Source organism: Camelus ferus, chromosome 34 (assembly GCF_009834535.1).
Source record: "Camelus ferus isolate YT-003-E chromosome 34, BCGSAC_Cfer_1.0, whole genome shotgun sequence".
NCBI lineage: Eukaryota > Metazoa > Chordata > Mammalia > Artiodactyla > Camelidae > Camelus > Camelus ferus.
The window spans coordinates 20840852-20857854 of record NC_045729.1 but is presented as its reverse complement, the minus strand read 5'-3'; the positions used below and the strand labels follow the sequence as shown (position 1 = coordinate 20857854).

The window sequence follows — 17003 nt, the reverse complement described above, 5'->3', positions numbered from 1 at the left end:
GGTCAAAGCCCTTTGCTGAGTCTCCTGCTGGGAGGAGGCGGCAAATCTCAGGGTAGAAGGGGGACCCAGAAGACAGGCTTCTGTGAGTCTGCTTTCTCTGCTGGCAAAAGACTTCATTAGATTTCTCTCCATGCAGCCTCTGGGATCCTGGCCTTACAGCCCTGGAAAAGGATGGCTGAGAGAGGGCGTGGCAGGTGGGATCTAAGCTGCCCCAAGCTCTCCCACCGGCCTGCAGAGTCCCAGGACCGTGCACACGGCGGGCTCCCCCGCGATCACGTCATGCCGTCTGACACACACACCCTGAAGATGGGAGATTATCCAGGTGGGCCTGAGACAGTCCCGACAGCTCTTCAAAAGTAGAGCACTCTCAGGTGCAAACTCCCAGCCACAAAACAGACACGTCCCGGGGAAGGGACGTGCAGTATGGTGACCACGGTGAACAGGGCTGTACTGCCTCATCTGAAAGCTGCTAACAGAGCGGATCTTTAAAAAAATTATTTATTTAAATGGGGCTACTGGGGATTGAACCCAGGACCTTGTGTCTGCTAAGCACACCCTCTGCCCCTCAGCTATACCCCACCCACCTGAGAGTGGATCTTAAAAGTTCTCATCTCAAGAAAGAGCTTGTAACTGTGAGAGGACAGACGTTAACTGGACCTACTGGCACCGCTTCACAACGTGTGCACATATGGAATCGTTACGTTGTTCACGTGAAACTAACGCGAAACCTCAGTCACGCCTCAGTAAAAAAAAATGACACAAAACAACAAACGAAAAAACGTTAACAGGAAGGGGCTGAAAGATACAAGGACAGAGGGCTCTCGGCTGGGAGCCGGGGGTGGGGGCCGCGGTCCGAGCAGAGAGGCCGCCTCTGGGGCTGGGGGGGCCCTGGCTGAGGGCCAGGCCCGCAGCCCGGGGGCGAGTCTGCCAACAGCCTGAGCGAGCAGGCGGCGGAACGCTCCCCGCGCCCGGGACAGGACACTCCGTGGTCAGCGGCTGATTTTGGCCTGTTGGCCCGGGGCCACCCATGGCCGGACTCCAGACCCTCAGACTTGAGCCGATGGCTGGTGGGGTCACTGGGGACCGGGCAGCGGGACAGCACCACAGGGGACTGTGGCTGGTACGCAGGGGAGGTGGCTCCGTGCACAGCTCTGCGGTTGGACCGCCGGGTTGAAATCCACCCTGTGGCCACACCGGAGAGGCTGGTAGGGAGGAAGGCCCCAGAGGAGGCAGCAGGGAGAGGGAACGTGGGACCCACAGCTCCTGGGCCGGGAGGCAATCCTGGGCATCGCAGCCACGGGGGCAGCCTTCCAGGGGGAGGTCGTGAGTGGTCGGACACGAGCAGTGAGGCTCAGATACACTCGTCTCCTCCAGCTGGCTAATGGCGCACCCCAGTGCACGGCCACATGGAACCTTAGATGGGACCTGAGCTGGAAACAGGATCTTGGCAGATGTGGTTACTTAAGACCAGGTCATACTCAATACAGGTGGGCACTAAGTCCAGGGGGCTGTGTCCTTATCAGCAGAGGGGACACGGGGAAGGCGGCCATGTGAAGATGGAGGCAGAGCCTGCAGGGACCCAGCCACAGGCCAAGGAGGGGCCGGGACAGACGCTCCCTCGGAGACTCCGGGGACCCACCCCCGACTGCCGACACCGTGGTCTTGGACGTCTGGCCTGACCCGTGAGAGAGTACACCCTGTCGTTGTAAGCCGCCCAGTCTGTGATGGCTTGCACGGCAGACCTGGCTGTGGTCCAGCTCCCAGAAGGACCCGGCACACCTTCCTGCAGCCTTAAACTCTTCTCAGGACGGCCTGTGTGACTGTGGGACGTCGTAACGGTTGCTTCACAGCAGCTTCGTGTCTTAGAGCCTCTGCCTTCTGCGTCTGCAGGTTGGCGGGCTGGGGCTGGCCGCAGGGCGAGCCCGGGTTCTCACCGAGTCCTCCAGCCTCGGGCTGCGTGAGGCTCGTCCTCCCGGATCCAGACGCTCCCTCTCGTTCCTTCTAGTTACCTCCAGGACTTGCCTTTGCCTCCTGGACTGAAGGGTTTAGCACCTTTGCAGGTGGGGTTGGGGTGGGGGGCGCGGTCTCCGACGGAGGTTTGCCCTGAGCTGGCACCGTGGGCCCTTTGCGAGCTGGTCCTTTTTCACTTTTAAATTTTATCTCACGGTAGGAAAATACCGCGTATGAGACCTGCCCGCCCAGCAGGGCTTTGAGTGAACAGTGCAGGATCGGGAGCTACGGGGATGGTGCTCATCAGCGGACAAACATCTGTGTTTGAGATTCTCTTTGATTCTTGGCCTGACTTCCTGCCTGGCTGGCTCCTCCCTGGTCTCGGGAACCCACGCTTCCCTGGGACAGGCTGCGAGCGTCTGGCTCCCTGGTGGGGACTCAGCTGGGGCTGGGCTCTCGTGGACAGTGTGTCTTGATGGGTCTGGGTTCCAGCGCCAGGCACCACGGCTCCCCGTCACTCCAGGATGAGGACTTACACCTTTGCTTTACATCGAGCCTGAAGAACTGCAGACCTTTCCTTCCAGGAAAGCCTTTCTCCCTGGACAGAACTGTAACCAAAGCCATCGTGGAAAAGCTGGAAAGTAACGCAGTTAAAGGAAGAAGGTGGAAGTCACTGCTGATCCCACTGCTCAGCAACAGTCGAGGTTGACACGTCAGCGAACGGCCTTCTAGGTTTCCTTCCAGTCGCGCCCACGCGCACGGTGAGCGTGTGCTCAGTTCTCGCGCGGCCGGCGACGGGCCTGGTCACACCCGTGTGGACTGACTCACAGTGCGGCTGCCGAGAGCACGTTCTTCAGCTGCCAAGCTTGGACTGTTTATGATGCTTTAAGGTGAGCTCGTTATTCTGACACGTGTCTTGCGGCCCTGTGAGTCTGCTCCTTCACTCCAGGTGTTTCTATCGCTTCGTGGAAGGATTTAGCTGAGAGGAGGCACCTGTCTGGGTTAGCCACGGAGCTGCATTTCCACGTGTCACCACCTGTCTTGTTTTACAAATGAAGAAACGGAGGCAGAGAGAGAGTCAGTGATGGCCACATGTGTTGTCAGGGTCAAGGCCCCGGCTCCCCACCAGGGCTCCTGTTGGGGGCGGCCTGCGACTCCGAGGTGGAAACGTCGGAAGGGTGAGGGGACCTGCGGCCTGCCCCGTCTGTCTTCTTGAGTTCCTGTGCCGCTGGGTCTCCAGCGTTGCTCCCACGTGAACCACCCACGCGGCGGGTTTGCGATGCGGGTTCTGAGATGGGGCTGGTGCTTGGGACTCGGTGCCTTGAACAAGCTCGAACCTGCAGACTCTGGAGGGGCTGAAAGATCTTGGGGTGCGGCGGCGTCGCCTCAGGGACATTCACAGCCTTTCCAGAGCAGCTCGGAAGTACTGACCAGTCAGGAGGACGGCGGGTCTTCACAGCCAGGCTCTGCCGGGCGGACGGGAAGACCGTCCCTCCCTCCCGGCGACACCGGGGAGCGCTTGGCCCACCTGTCGGCTGGCGGAGCACTGGAGCCGGTGTGGCCAGCACGCGGTCTGTACCCACCTCCACCACGGGCACTGGGACCCCTTCACTTTAACTTGTAAAGCGAGCTGAACATTTGACCCCACTTGGACCCAGTAACACCCCCTGGGATGGGCTCGGCCCACGGCAGGTGACACTCATCTCCTGACACACCCGAGCACCTCCAGACAGCACCCAGGATCATTTCTGGGGTCTGCGATAAATAAGCGAGAGACAAGGAGGCCGTTCCAGAGCAGAGCAGACAGGACCAGGCCAGCTTTGCTGACGTCCCGGAGGGGAGGGAGTTGCTGGGCTGCTGCTGGGACATCACGCGGGGTGGGCAGGTCCCGAGCACCTTGCAGGCCATGGAGCCCGGCTCTGGTGGGTCTGTGGGACCCCCGAGTGGCTCCCCCAGGGCCCGCGACGACCCTTACCTTCCGTTTTGATCCTCAGGGCTGTCCGGACCAGGGCGAACAGCGTGGCGTTGAACATGACCGTCCCGTCGCTGTTGAGAGGCATGTTCATGGAGACCAGGCGCTGCAGAGGAGGAGGCGGAGCTGCTCGTCACAGCGGTCAGTCCTCAGAGGACCCACAGGACGCCCGCAGGCGGATGCTGCGAGGGGCCTCGAAATGCGTGTGCCTGTCCCTGAGCTGTGCGCAAAGCCCTCCACACAGAGTAGGGGCGAGTGGGCTTTGTCCTCAGCAGACCCTTGCTTCCACCGAAGAGTGCTAAGTCCCCTGGCCTCGTCCCCACCCGAGTGCCTGCCGTGGCACACGGGGGCTCAGGGGCTCCCAGGCACCGGTGCCCAGGGCTCAGCAACCCCCGTAAGAGAGGCGGTGATGGGAGGAGGCTTGTGGGAGACGCGGGGGCGCCTGTCTCCTGTGTATCGAGAAAACACGCCTCTGCCCCAAACCGATCAGAGCTCTCGACGCTGCACCGCCTCCTCCCTCCCGTCCCACCACCCACAAGCTCGGGCGGGGGCTCGGCACTGGGGTCACCGTGATGACAGCAGCACGAAGCCTGCTCTCAGGAGGGGCCAGGACGCAACCTCCTCTGGGTCGTGACTCACTGGAAATGTGGTGAACACCTGATCCTCTCCCTGGACAAGTGGTGCTTCTGTGCACAATTCTAGCGTCCACAGACCCCTGAAGCCAGCGTGTGACCCTCTAACGGGCCTCTAATCCCGGGAGGGAGCCCAAACCTGTCCATCCCAGACGAGGGTCCTCCAGATGCACGGGGTGCAGCCTGGAGTGGACCCTGACCTGGCCCCGTGGCAGCAGGGTCTCCCCGCTGTCCTCGTCCAGCGCCTGGGGACTCGCTGCTGGAAGGAGCTTCCCTCTGGCACAGGCTCCTTTCTTTAGCCCATAAAATCTGTCCTCATCCCCTTAAAGGGTCAGCATTGTGCCCGAGGTCGCAGACAAATGGGCATCTCGCCTCCCACCTGGCCTCTCTCCCGCGGTCCCAGCTGTCCCTTACTTTGCAGGCCACGCGGTGAGGGCACAGCTTCCCGAAACCCAGCGGGGGCTGGATGCGCCGCAGCAGCGTCACCACATCCAGGTGTTTGATGCGGCCCCTGGAAGAGGCGGGAGCGGAGGAACGATCAGCGAGGGCGAGGGTCTCGGCCAGCAGCCCGGGACTCACGCACCTGGGGTGGGGACCCTGCAGGACGGGCTCCCCCCCTGCACCCGGCCGAGCAGACTGGCGCCAGGTTAGACGCCCGATCCAGCACTCATGAGGTTAGACTTTCAGGCTGCCATCGTGCTGTGCTCGGGGAGGATGATGGAATTCTCGATATTTACTGCCACTTCCGTCAACTAATCACTGACCGAAAGGCACTTCCCGAGTGTCGCCCAGACGTGCTTGATGGATAAATGGGCCTGCTGCAGGGGTGGAGTCAAGGTCGGCCCGGCCCCGGAAGTGCTACGGCGAGCACTTAACTCGCTGTCCTAACACTGAGACCTGTCCTTCTGCTCAACTGAATAGCAGGGACGTTCTTCACCAAACGCCTCCGACTGCTGGCCTTCGACCCTCGATCCTGACCCTGGTGTCCTGCGCAGCCCAGTGCCGGCAGTGGCCCCCCGTGCTGATCCGCCTCTCCTGCAGGTGTGGTCGCACTGTCCCCTCGCGGCTTTGGCCTTTCCCCCTGGGGACTTACTTGGCTTCAGGGTCGTACTCCGCCCAGATTCTCTTAAACTCGTCCAAGTGGTGGGGACCCAGGATGGACCAGTCCCGGGTCAGGTAGTCAAAGTTGTCCATGATGACGGCCACAAAGAGGTTGATGATCTGCAGGGAACGGAGAGCAGCCAGAGTTGCCTGCCTGCCCACGTGGCCAGTGGTGCCACGCAGGGCAGAAGCCAGCGTTCCTAAAGGCCAGCCATGAGGCACCGTGTCGATCACCAGCCCCTGGAACATGGGTCTCTTGGATGTGGACTTGACCCAGCTCCCCCAGGGCTGTGCGGGGTGAACCCCACCGGGGGGCGGGACAGCTTCCCTCACACCCAGGGGCTGGGTGGAGCTGCTGGGGACAGGGGACGACCCTCCACCTTTCCCTCGCTCCCCATCAAGGTTCCAGAAACGCTCCTTGGGGACGAAGCCAGCAGGACAACAGCCAAGGGGAGACAAGAAAGATGCCGGCTGAGCGCCCTCTGGCCCCCTTGCTGCCCGTCTCTGAGGGTGGCCAACAGCCCCACCGACTCAGCCTTTCCGAGCCGGCCTCTCCGCGGGCGGCCCTGAGCTGGAGCCACGGGGTGGCTCGGGCCGCACGCTGGCCCCCGGGCGACCGCCTGCTCACCAGGAAGGCACACAGCATGTAGAAGCTGATGAAATAGAAGACGGCGAAGCTGCTGCCGCAGGGCGTCTCCCCCTCCGTGCTGTTGCCTGGCTCCGACTCGGGGGCGCACTTCTTCCCAGGCATGCAGGCCAGCATGATGTCCTGCCAGGCCTCACCCGTGGCGCACCTGGCGAGAGAGCACGCCCTGGAGCCGCCGCCCACGGCCCCGGCCCCCCAGCCCCGGGAGCCACCAGGTTGAGCCTGGGGTCTGTCAGCCCCCGGAAGAGCAAACGCTCATACACCCACCGAACATGGAAACTTACAGTGTTGTTTGGAACGTTCAAGGCTTTATGCGAAAGTAACAAACTGCACCTTGTTGCCAAGTCCCTCTTTTCACAACCATGTTACGTTCTGAGAGTCAGCCGTTTGGATGTATCGCTAGTTCATTCCTCTTAACCCCGGAGAGCAGGTGCTCTCTGGATAAAGCCCCCACTGCCCTGCTGAGGCTCGTCTTTGCTTTTCCGTCTTGCTGTTGCAGAGAAGCCTGCAGTCACCACGGGGGCCGGGTCCGTGCCTGCCTGGAGGTGGAGTTGCCAGGGGCCGGTGGGCGTGGCCTCACTGCCGGGCCTTGCTTATTCTCCGAGGGTCTGCTCCTGGCGTCAGAGCTCCACAGAACTGCCAAGCCTTTTCTCAGCACGACTGAGGCATAATTGACAAGTAAAACTAAGCTGTTCAGAGCGTAGCCGTGATGGTTTGATGTACGTGCACATCCTCCCACCTGGCTGCTTAGCACATCCACCACCGGACACAGCTATCTCTGTGTGCGCGCGAGGACTTTCAAGTCTGCTGTCACACGATCAGTGTTGTAACTGCAGTCACTCCGTCAAACCTGAGGCCTCAGACCTCGCTCATCTTACGGCTGGGAGCTCGCGCCCCGACGCCAGCCTCTCCCTGTCTGCTCCCCCCTCCCCCACCGGCCCCCGGCAACCACTTTTCTTTTCTGTTTTTGAGTTTAGACTTGTCGGCTCTTGGTATTAGTAAAAAATGTTGCTCATGGGATGCGTGTGAAATGATATTTCATTGCTGTTTTAATTTGGTTTTTTTTGGGGGGGTAGGTAATTAGGTTTATCTACTTACTACTTTTGGTGGAGGTGCCGGGACTGAACCCAGGGCCTCGTACACGCTAGGCACGCACTCCATCATTGAGCTACGCCCTACCCACCTCCTTTTTCTGGTGTATACTTTTTAACTGAAGTATAGTCAGTTTACAACGTTGTGTCAATTTCTAATTTGGTTTTAAAACGATGAATAGGCCAAGAAATGTTACTTCATCTGCTGCTGAATCGCCTGTCTGCCCACGGGCTGTCTGTCTAGCTCATTTGAAGGGTTCTTCCGTACGTTCTTTATATTGGTCCTCCGTCAGCTATGTGCATTGCAAGGAAAGTCTTCCAGTCTGCGGCTTGTTCCCAGTTTTATTTATGGTGTCTTGTGATGAATCTAAGTTTAAATTTCAATGTGATCAAATGAGAATTTTCCCTCTGTTTTGTGCTTTTTGCGGCTTGTCTAAAAAAAAATCCAGCCCTATTCTAGGTTATAAAAAACGCTTCTCCTATATGTTCTAAAAGATCTAAAATTTTGTTTTCCATAATGATTTCATAAGAACCCATTAACCTGGAGTTTATTTTTGCACTCGATATGAGGAAGAAAAATGCTTTATGTTTTTCTGTCTAGATCACCAACTTTCTTAATACAATTTACTGAACAGTCCACCTGTGCCTGCAGATGTGAAATAACCCTCCTGACGTGGGTCATGTTTCCGTGGACGTGTGGGTCTTGTGCAAGTCTGTTCACTCTCCTCTATCGGTTTGTCACTGTGGCTCTGGGGTTCCACGTTGCCTTTTCCTTTTTTTTAAGTGGCTTCTTTTTTTTAATTAAATTCTTTTTTTGGGGGGGGGTGATTCGATTTATTTATTTATTTATTTACACGGAGGCGCTGGGGACTGAACCCAGGACCTTTCTCATGCTGTGCACATGCTCCACCACTGAGCTATATACCCCCTCCCCACGTTGTCTCAGTAACTCCAGGTTGACGGACGTCGTGATCCCACAGAGAGTGAGCCCGCCCAGCTCTGCTGCTCTTTGAGTCCACAGACACATCAGAATCAGCTCATCAAGCCCCGCAAACCACTGAGCATCTGACTGGAACTGCGTCCAAACACAGGTGAACTCGGGGAACGTGGCATCTTTGAGTCTGCTCTCCATTTACTTGGGCCTTTTAAAATGTCTTTTAATAAAAGCTTATAGTTCCTCCATATCCATCTGTCATTAGATTATTTCTAGATACCTTCTTTAAAATAAACAAATAAAATGTCACTGTTATAAATGGTACTTTTACAAAGTTGTATTTTTCCATTTGCAGCAGACGTGGAGAGAAACCGCTGACTTTACAGACAGATGTGCTGAACTCTCTGTTCTGAGGTTTCTCTCCTAGAGTCTACGTGGGCAATCAATTTTTGAAAAGATGTTTTATTTACGTATTTTCTTTTTTTTATTGCGGTAAAAGACACATAGCATAGAACTGACCACCTTAACCATCTTCAGTGTGCAGCTCAGTGAGACAACCATGCACCTCCCTGACTCTCCTCGCCGTGTGACGCAGAAGCCCCACGCCGGTTACGCAGCAACTCCCTGTCCTCCAGCCCCCCAGGCGCCGGCGGCCGCCTCCTACTCCCGCGCCTGCACCTGCGACTGTTCTAAGTAGCGCACGCAAGTGGGATCACGCAGAACACTTGTCCTTGTGTGACGGACTTGCTTCACCGGGCACAGTGTTCTCAGGCTTCCTCCGTGTCGTAGCAGGTGTCAGAACCGCCTTCTCCTGAGGCTGAATAATATTCCGCTGCGTGTACAGACCGCATCTTGCTTATCCACTCATCTGTCGATGGACACAATGCTTCCGTGCTTAAGCTCCTGTGAATAACGTTCCCGTGAGCACGGCGTACAAATGTCTCTTTGAGTTCTTGTTTTCGGCTCTTTTAGGTACAGACCCCGAAGTGGAATTGCTGGATCGTACGTTAGTTCTGTTGTTAAATTTCTGAGGAACAGTCGTACTGCTTCCCGCAGTGGCTGTTACCGTTTCACATTCTCACCAAAACGCACAAAGATTCCAGTTTCTGCACTGTTGTCACCGGCCCTTGTCCTCCTCTGATGGTCGCCGTCCCGGTGGGTGTGGAGTGGCATCTCGTTGCGGTTTGGATTTGCATTTGCCTAACGATGAGCGATGCTGAACATCTGTTCATGGGTGCACGCCATCTCTGGAGAAATGTCTATTTGAGTCCTTTGCCCACTTTATTTTTTTTTAACATTTTTTATTGATTTATAATCATTTTACAATTTTGTGTCAAATTCCAGTGTTCAGCACAATTTTTCAGTCATTCATGGATATATACACACTCATTGTCACATTTTTTTCTCTGTGAGTTATCATAACATTTTGTGTATATTTCCCTGTGCTATACAGTGTAATCTTGTTTATCTATTCTACAATTTTGAAATCCCAGTCTATCCCTTCCCACCCTCCAACCCCCTGGCAACCACAAGTCTGTATTCTCTGTCTATGAGTCTATTTCTGTCCTGTATTTACGCTGTTTTTGTTTGTTTGTTTGTTTATTTTCTTTGCCTACTTTTAAATGGGGTTGTTTGCTTTTTTCTTTGTCACTGAGTTTGACAGTCGGTTTTTTGGGCAATCAATTTTGTTCCTTCTTCAGTTCTTGCCCTTTGATTTGATTTTCTCATCTCACTGCATTGGATACAACTTGCGGTGTCACGTAGACTAGGAGAAGTGAGCGCGTATGAGCTCCTCTGTCACAGGGACGGGCCGGCTGTCACCTGTTTCGGACCCAGTGTCCGTGTCCTCAGAATTTCTATGCTGAAGCCCTAGACTTCAGCGTGACGGTGCTGGCAGGCGCTTCGGTTTAGGCCAGGTCATGAGGCAGGGGCCCGCGTGAGGAGATTAGTGTCCTTATAAGAGCAGGAGGAGAGACTAGCGCTCGCCCCTCTCCACCCTGCGAGGACCCAGCGGGGCCCGGAAGAGGGCTCTCCCCAGGAACAGGATCGCCCAGAACCTTGACCTTGACTTTCAGACTTCCAGCCTCCAGAAGTTCGAGGAAGAAAAGCCTGCTGTTTACCACCCCGTCTGCGGTGTTTGTTGCAGCACAGCGAGCAGACTTGCACATTCTCAGGAAGGAGCGTGACTGTTCATCATCCCTGTGCCCATCCTGTTAATTGCTACAAGGTTCTGGAGTTGACGTCCTTGGGTTTTCCACTTGCATCAGCCAGAGTTGTCGGTAAACAGCAAGACTTCTGTCCACACACTTGCATTTTGACCCTTCTTGAGTCTTCCCCTTTCTTGTTGCTTTTCGCCTTACGTTGTCTCACAGGAGGACGGGGGAGGTTTCTACCCGTTTCCGCTCCCGGAAGGTTGTGTGACACAGGAACGCTGACGTTTTGGTGGAAATCACACGTGAAAATGCTGGCTCCTGGGCCCACTGGAGGACTAACCTTTGACGACCGTATCAGTTTCTGTTGCGGTTAACCAAAAAACTTCTTCTTGAGACAATTCTTACAATTTATACTGAATTTATACTTTCTTGCACGAAAGCATCTTCTTCGTCTAGGTTCTCGGATATGTCGGCCTAAGCTGGTGATGTTCTCTTCGTTCTAAAATCACCCCCACATCTGCGGTTACGTTGCTTTTTCTTACTCCTGATGCTGCGTCTTTCTTTTTTAAATTGGATTTGATGAAAGTTTGTCTATTTATTGGTCTTTTCAAACCATCTGTTTTCAGGTTTATTGATAAATATTTTTGTTTCATATTTTATTACCTTCTGCTTTTATTTTAATAAGTGCATTCCTTCTTGCTTTAGGGTTATTTTGTCATTCTTCTTCCATCTATTAGTTTACTTTTAGTAAATTTTAAAACGCAAGTTAGTTTTGGCTCTGAATTTCCTTTACTTCCTCCTCTCTAAGCAGTCTGTAGCTTCAGCCGTGAGGTACTTAGAACGGTGACTCAAGCACCATGACACGTCGTAACCGTAAACCTCAGCATTGCTCTACTCGGCGTTACTCTGCTCACTGCTGCTTCGAGTGATTTTCTTTTCTGTGGAAGAACGTCCCCGTGTAATCTTGTCAGAGATGGTTCACGCGGAAAGCCTCCTCACGCTCTGGAAAGGCCTACATTTTGTTACTTGGATGCTGATCGGGCTGCATCCCAGGAGGCTGGGTCCCAAAGCCCACTCTCCTCCTAACACCGAGTCCGCTACCCGCCTCCCAGCACGCCCGGGACGGTGGCCCGCGGCCCAGCGGCACCTGGTCCCTGGCAAGCGGTTCGCTTCGCCCTCTTGGGAAGCCTTCGGGATTTCTGCCTTACTCTTGGTTTTCTGCAGCCTCGCCGCGGGTCTGGTGGAGGCCCCTTTCCGCTGCGCCTGCCCGCCCTCGCAGGCCCTCCTGTCCGAAGGCTCCTGTCTTCACTTGCCCTTTCCCTGGTCTGTGGTCCCTTCTTTCCACGCCTCTGGCTCGTTCTGTCTGAGTTTGTGTCATGAAGATGGGGCTTCCTGGCTCTGACCTCCATCCACGTGTCAAGTCTCATATTTTCAACCTTTGTCTCTTTTGCCGTGTAAGGACACAGCCCCTGCCTCGGCCTTGCAGATCGTGAATCCCCTCTTCAGCTGCGTCCACTCTAAACCGTCTCAGCAGTGTGTCTGCCAGCGCCCTCTCTGACTTGCTCTCGTTCACAACGACCTCTTCTCCTCCTGCTCCTTTTCAGGCTGACAGACGTCTCATGCTCTGAAATTCCTCTAAAGACACAAGCTGCATTTATCTCCAGATACCTGGGGCCTCCGTATTCTCTGCGCGCCCGCGTGTTCGCTCACCGGTAGCTGCGGGTCTTTCTTCCTTGACGCAGGTTGTTCCGCGACACTCTGGGGAGGTGCAGAGCCCGGCCCACATCTCTGTGGATCGAGGTCTCGTTGCAGGAGCCTCTCTGGGGACCAGGCGAGAAAGCCAAGTCGTGCGGCCGAGGGGTCGCCTCTCTCGGAGAGCGGGCTCCCCGGGGCCCTGCTCTGCCTCTCAGACCCAAAGCCCTGGGCTGCGACGCCAGGGCTCCGCTCTCAGCCTGTGGGCGTCGTCGGCAAATGCTCTCCAAATGCAGTCCCCCGAGCAAGCAGCCCGGTCGTGGCCCCAGGCCCCTGGCGCCTCGTCCCGCGGGTCCTGAGCTCGGGGGAGCCCCGGGGACCGCGCCCTCCGCGGCCGGCACCCTGGGTGGGCATGTGTTTCCCCGACTCGGGCCTTTTCCTGCTGGACCCCACCCGCCCGCTTTCACTTAGGGCCTCCTCGCGTGGCTGGCTCGCCGGCAGCACGCTTTGGGGTTTTGTCCTTCCTCATTCGTTCATGGACTGTCTCCTGTCAGTCTGTCTCCTTGGAAAGGAGGGGGAGACCCGGAGCTCGGGTGCGTAACTGTGTCCAATCCCATATCTAAGTGCAGCTCAGGCTTAAGTGCTGTTGCTGAGCGGGGGCTCACAGCAGCCCCTGTGTTCTCACGGCCGTGGTCTGAGGGAGGCGCGCCGTCAGGCTGACATTCAAGAGCGATTTAACACATTTGAGAAACAGCGACACTTGGGCGTGGATGTGGGGACAGGACTCTGCAGGACACGGTGAAGGGGGTGAGCTGACAGAGACGGCCCCCGGGCCTTCTGGAAAGGCCCCCATGGAGGGGCCAGGGCTCACTGCCTCTGCCGGCATCACAGGCTGTGGAACTCACGTGCGAGAATGGACTCGAGAAGTGATGTGGTCCAGGAGTGGAGGAACCCCAGACGGGGCCCAGCGTCCCAGGCTGCGATGAGCAGGGGTGACTGGGGCCCAGAAGAGGGGGAGATGCAGCTACAGCATTGATTTGCTCCCTTGGGGGCAGCCGGACCTGCGGGGTGGCTCCCCAGGAGGGGGGGCTCGTGCTGGCCCAGACGAGGGGCACTGAGTGTGGGTGACCGGACCCCCGAGACGGCCAGCACACCGACTCTGGAGCCCAAGCAGCTTGCAGGAGGAAGCTGAGTCTTGCTCAAGGTCACTCAAGGTCACAGAGCGAGGGCGCTGCGGGCCCGGCTCTGGACTGGCTCGGCCTCCAACCAGGGCGCTTCAGAGTGTGACTTCTCATCCCCTACTGATGTCCCATGTCACCGGCGGGTGCGCCCGTCCAGTCGTGGTAACAGCAGTGAGGGCGGCCACCGTGTCACCCTGCCCCGCCCCCCCACAGGTGCCCTGTGCACCTGTCCCCGCGCACCTGCCCCCCACGCACCTGCTGTGCAGACCCACCTGAAGAGCAGCAGCACGGCCTGGGGGAAGGTCTGGAAGTTGTTGTTCCGGTTGATCTCCGTCGTGTCGTTCAGGGCGATTTTCCCAAACACCTAGGGGGAGAGGACGGGCTCGGTGAGTGTGGACGGAGGGGTCCTGTCCCACCTGGCGTTCCAAGGGCTCTTCGGGGCTCACAGCTGACCCCAGACAGGCTGGCCCACAAGCTCCATCTGGAGGGCCTCACAGGGGAGGCGCCTGACCCCTGTCCAGCCCCGAACCCCGGCCTCCACACTGGACAGGCAGCAGCAATTGAGTGCCCTTTACCCCCCGGGAGCGGGGCTGAGAGCCAAGACCTCAGCTCTGCTTCTGCGAGGACAGAGGCCTTGCTGGCCTTCCTCTTTCTTTTTTCTTTCTTTCTTTTTTCTTTTTGTTTTTGATTGCAGATTCTTGAGAACATTTTTCTTGTCTTCTTTTTCAAAAAGCTTTATTGAGGACTAATTAACAAGGATAACTGCACGTATTTAAAGTGCGCAGCGCGGTGGTGACTCGATGTGCACTGTGGTCTCGTCCCCGAGATGGGGGTGTCACCCAGTCGCCACCCCACAGTCACCATGGTGACCCCCTTTCTGTGGTGAGAAAGCCGGGCCCCACTCCGGAGCTTTCAGGGCCCAGCCCTGCGTGTTAGCTCCAGGCTCCGCTGGAGGCGTTCAGCTCTGTGCACCCAAGCACTCTCCCAAGTTCCGTCCGTGGAGTCGGGGTTGGGGGGGGACGCGGAAGCTCAAGTCGCCCTTGACCTCAGAGGCCTCCTTTTGTCTTTTTTCTGGCCGTTTAAAGCTACGATTATCTCAGGAATGGCCACCCTTGGTCGGGGGCCAGGCTGCTCTCTCATCTGGAAAGGGTGAACCCTGTGAACCTTGGGGTCCTGTGACCAGCAAGCGGAGGAAGTGCAGCTGAGGCGCTGCTGCCGCGGGCAGGAGCCTCCCCCGGGCGGGGCGCTGCGCTGAGCCCCGCCGGCCAGGGCCGGCTGCAGACTCTAGGTGTGGGGCAGGGCCAGGTGCAGGGGGCCCGTTCGACTGGGAGGGCTGCCCCCGCCCCCCCCCCCCATCTTTAGGTCTCCTGAATGCCGCTGGCCCGGTGGGTCTCGGGCCGTCAGACCTGGGAAGGAGGTGCCGTCTGACACGCGCTTCCCGCTGTCTCCTGACAGGGGCCTGGCCCTCCTCAGGCCCTTCGTGTGACTTGGGGGAGTCCTGCCCCATCCACAGCAGAACCCAGGCCAGGGTGAAGGGGGAAGGCCTCTGAGCTTGGCCTCGGCAGGGTCCACAGGGGACGCTCCGACTCCTGCGACCTTCTGGAGCCAGAAGGAGCTCGTGGAGGTGCGGGGAGGAGGGTGTGGGCTGGGCCTGGGAGGAGGAAGGAGGAGGAGCGGGGGCGCGGCGGGTCCTACCTGCATCCCGATGACGGCGTAGATGAAGAAGAGCATCACGATCAGGAGGGCCACGTAGGGCAGGGCCTGGAAGAGCACAGACACCGTGGGGCCGGGCGGGGCGGGCTGGCCACACCCCCACCCCAGATCGCGTCCCCCAGCCACGGCTGCTGCCTGGCTGGGGGCCTTTCCGGGAGCCCCACAGGCGACCTGGGCACCAGGGCGAACGCTGAGCCCTGGCGCTGACCCCTCGCCTCACCTGGGTTTCAAGCACCTGAGAAGCAGTGGGATGGGCCCAGGAAAGCGGGTGTGGGGTCACATTCCTCAATACGTCACTCCCGCCGCACACCTGTCCTCGTGTGGCTGGGCTGGGGGCTCGGGGGACACACACCAGGCTTTCCCTCCCCTCACACAGCTTTAAGCTGTCCTACCGGGTGTGATAAAGGCGTTACAAAGGGAAATGTAATGACAGCGAGACCCTGGGCTCAGTCCCGTTTCTGCCACTTCCTTGCTGTGGGAGCTTGGGCACGTGCCTAACCTCTCTGAGCCCCGGTCGCCTCACCTGGAAAATGGGAAGAAGAGTGATGACTTCAGGGGGTTTGTTGCGTTTCAGGGTTTACGGCTCACTAAACGCTCCGGGCAGTGCCCTGCCCGCTGCTGGTCTCAGGTGTTTTATTCACTCAGCCAATCGGCCTGGGGGAGGCCTCACGGGCTCACAGAGGCTGTGCACCCAGCCCGCACACCACTAGGTGGCGCCACGGGACCGGGCGTGCACCCTGCCTGGTGGGCGTTCCGGGCCCCTTCTGAGCCCAGAGAATGTCGGGGGTGGGTGAGTACACGGGGTCTGTACAGTTGCCCCCGGCTGTGGGACCCGGGCCCACCCCCATCAGACTCCTCAGATCCCCAGGGACCAGCAGGTGGGGAGGGAGCCCGTTACTGGGAAGACCCCTGGCCTGGCCGGCTGGTGGGGTGCTGCGAAGAGGGCAGAGGCTGGGGGCTGCCCTGGGGGGCTGCCGGGAGCACATGAGCCCTCCCGGCAGAGCCCCTTCCTCTGCCTGCAACCTGCTTGGATCAGGACCCATCCTTGTCCCTGAGCAGCAGCCTCGGGCCAGGGTCCGCGCACCACTGCCCTCAGGAAATTCCCATGACCCAGCGGCCTGCCTCTTTTAACTCCAGCTTACATAACACTCCCTAGAGATGCTGGGCAGCGTCATTCCTCTTCTACAGAAGGAAACGACTGCCGGGTGGAGAGAATTAATCCTGCAGTTGGCAGCCCGCGCCCACATTGGGGACCGCCTCTCCCCGAGGCCAGGGGGTCTGGCTAAAGCCATGGGCAGACCCTCACGCAGTGCTCCTGGGCAGAGGGCCTCCGCCCACTCTCAGGCCTCTCCCACCACAAAGCCCCTTGGCGAGGGAAATTCTTGGAGAAAACACAGAAGAGAGAGAAGGCAGAACCGGTTCCACCACCCCTTGGCTCTGGGAGCGTGCGGGGCCCTCTCCCGGGTGGGGGGGGGCGGGTGCTACCTGAAAGGACTTGATGAAGGTCCACAGCAGGGTCCGGATGCCCTCCCCGCGGCTCAGCAGTTTGACCAGGCGCATGACCCGGAAGAGGCGGAAGAAGGTGATGGAGATGCGGGAGTTCTCCTCCGCGTTCTGGAGCCGTTGGCAACAGGAGGTGGCAGTTAACACAGCAGAGGGGCCCACAGGGAGGGCCTGCCCAGCCACGTGGCCTGGCGGGTCACTGGCACTCCCACTCCCTGGGCCGCCTGCGGTGGTCCAGCCCCAGGCAGAGCCCGGCTGTGCCCAGGCCCTGAGCCCCATCCCCACCCTCCTAGTCTTACCCCCTGGGTGGGGAAGCAGAAGATTCCCTAAGGAATCCCCTAGGCTTTGAAATCTAGGCTGAGCGCCGCCCCGGAGCCCCCCTGCCTTCCTTCCTGCCCGGCTTGGCTGAGGGTCCTGCATCCTGAGTGGGACTGG

The 17003-nt window shown here is 58.2% G+C and overlaps 1 protein-coding gene across 1 annotated transcript in view; it reads right to left on the bottom strand.

The window, feature by feature from the left end:
* The window catches only part of CACNA1C (calcium voltage-gated channel subunit alpha1 C), a 327004-nt gene that overhangs the window by 16148 nt on the left and 293853 nt on the right, over window positions 1-17003 (bottom strand). The window contains 7 exon segments of the mRNA XM_032473339.1: window positions 3926-4028; window positions 4969-5065; window positions 5648-5775; window positions 6284-6449; window positions 13625-13716; window positions 15048-15113; window positions 16551-16679. Of these exon segments, the coding sequence (XP_032329230.1) occupies window positions 3926-4028; window positions 4969-5065; window positions 5648-5775; window positions 6284-6449; window positions 13625-13716; window positions 15048-15113; window positions 16551-16679 (781 nt within the window).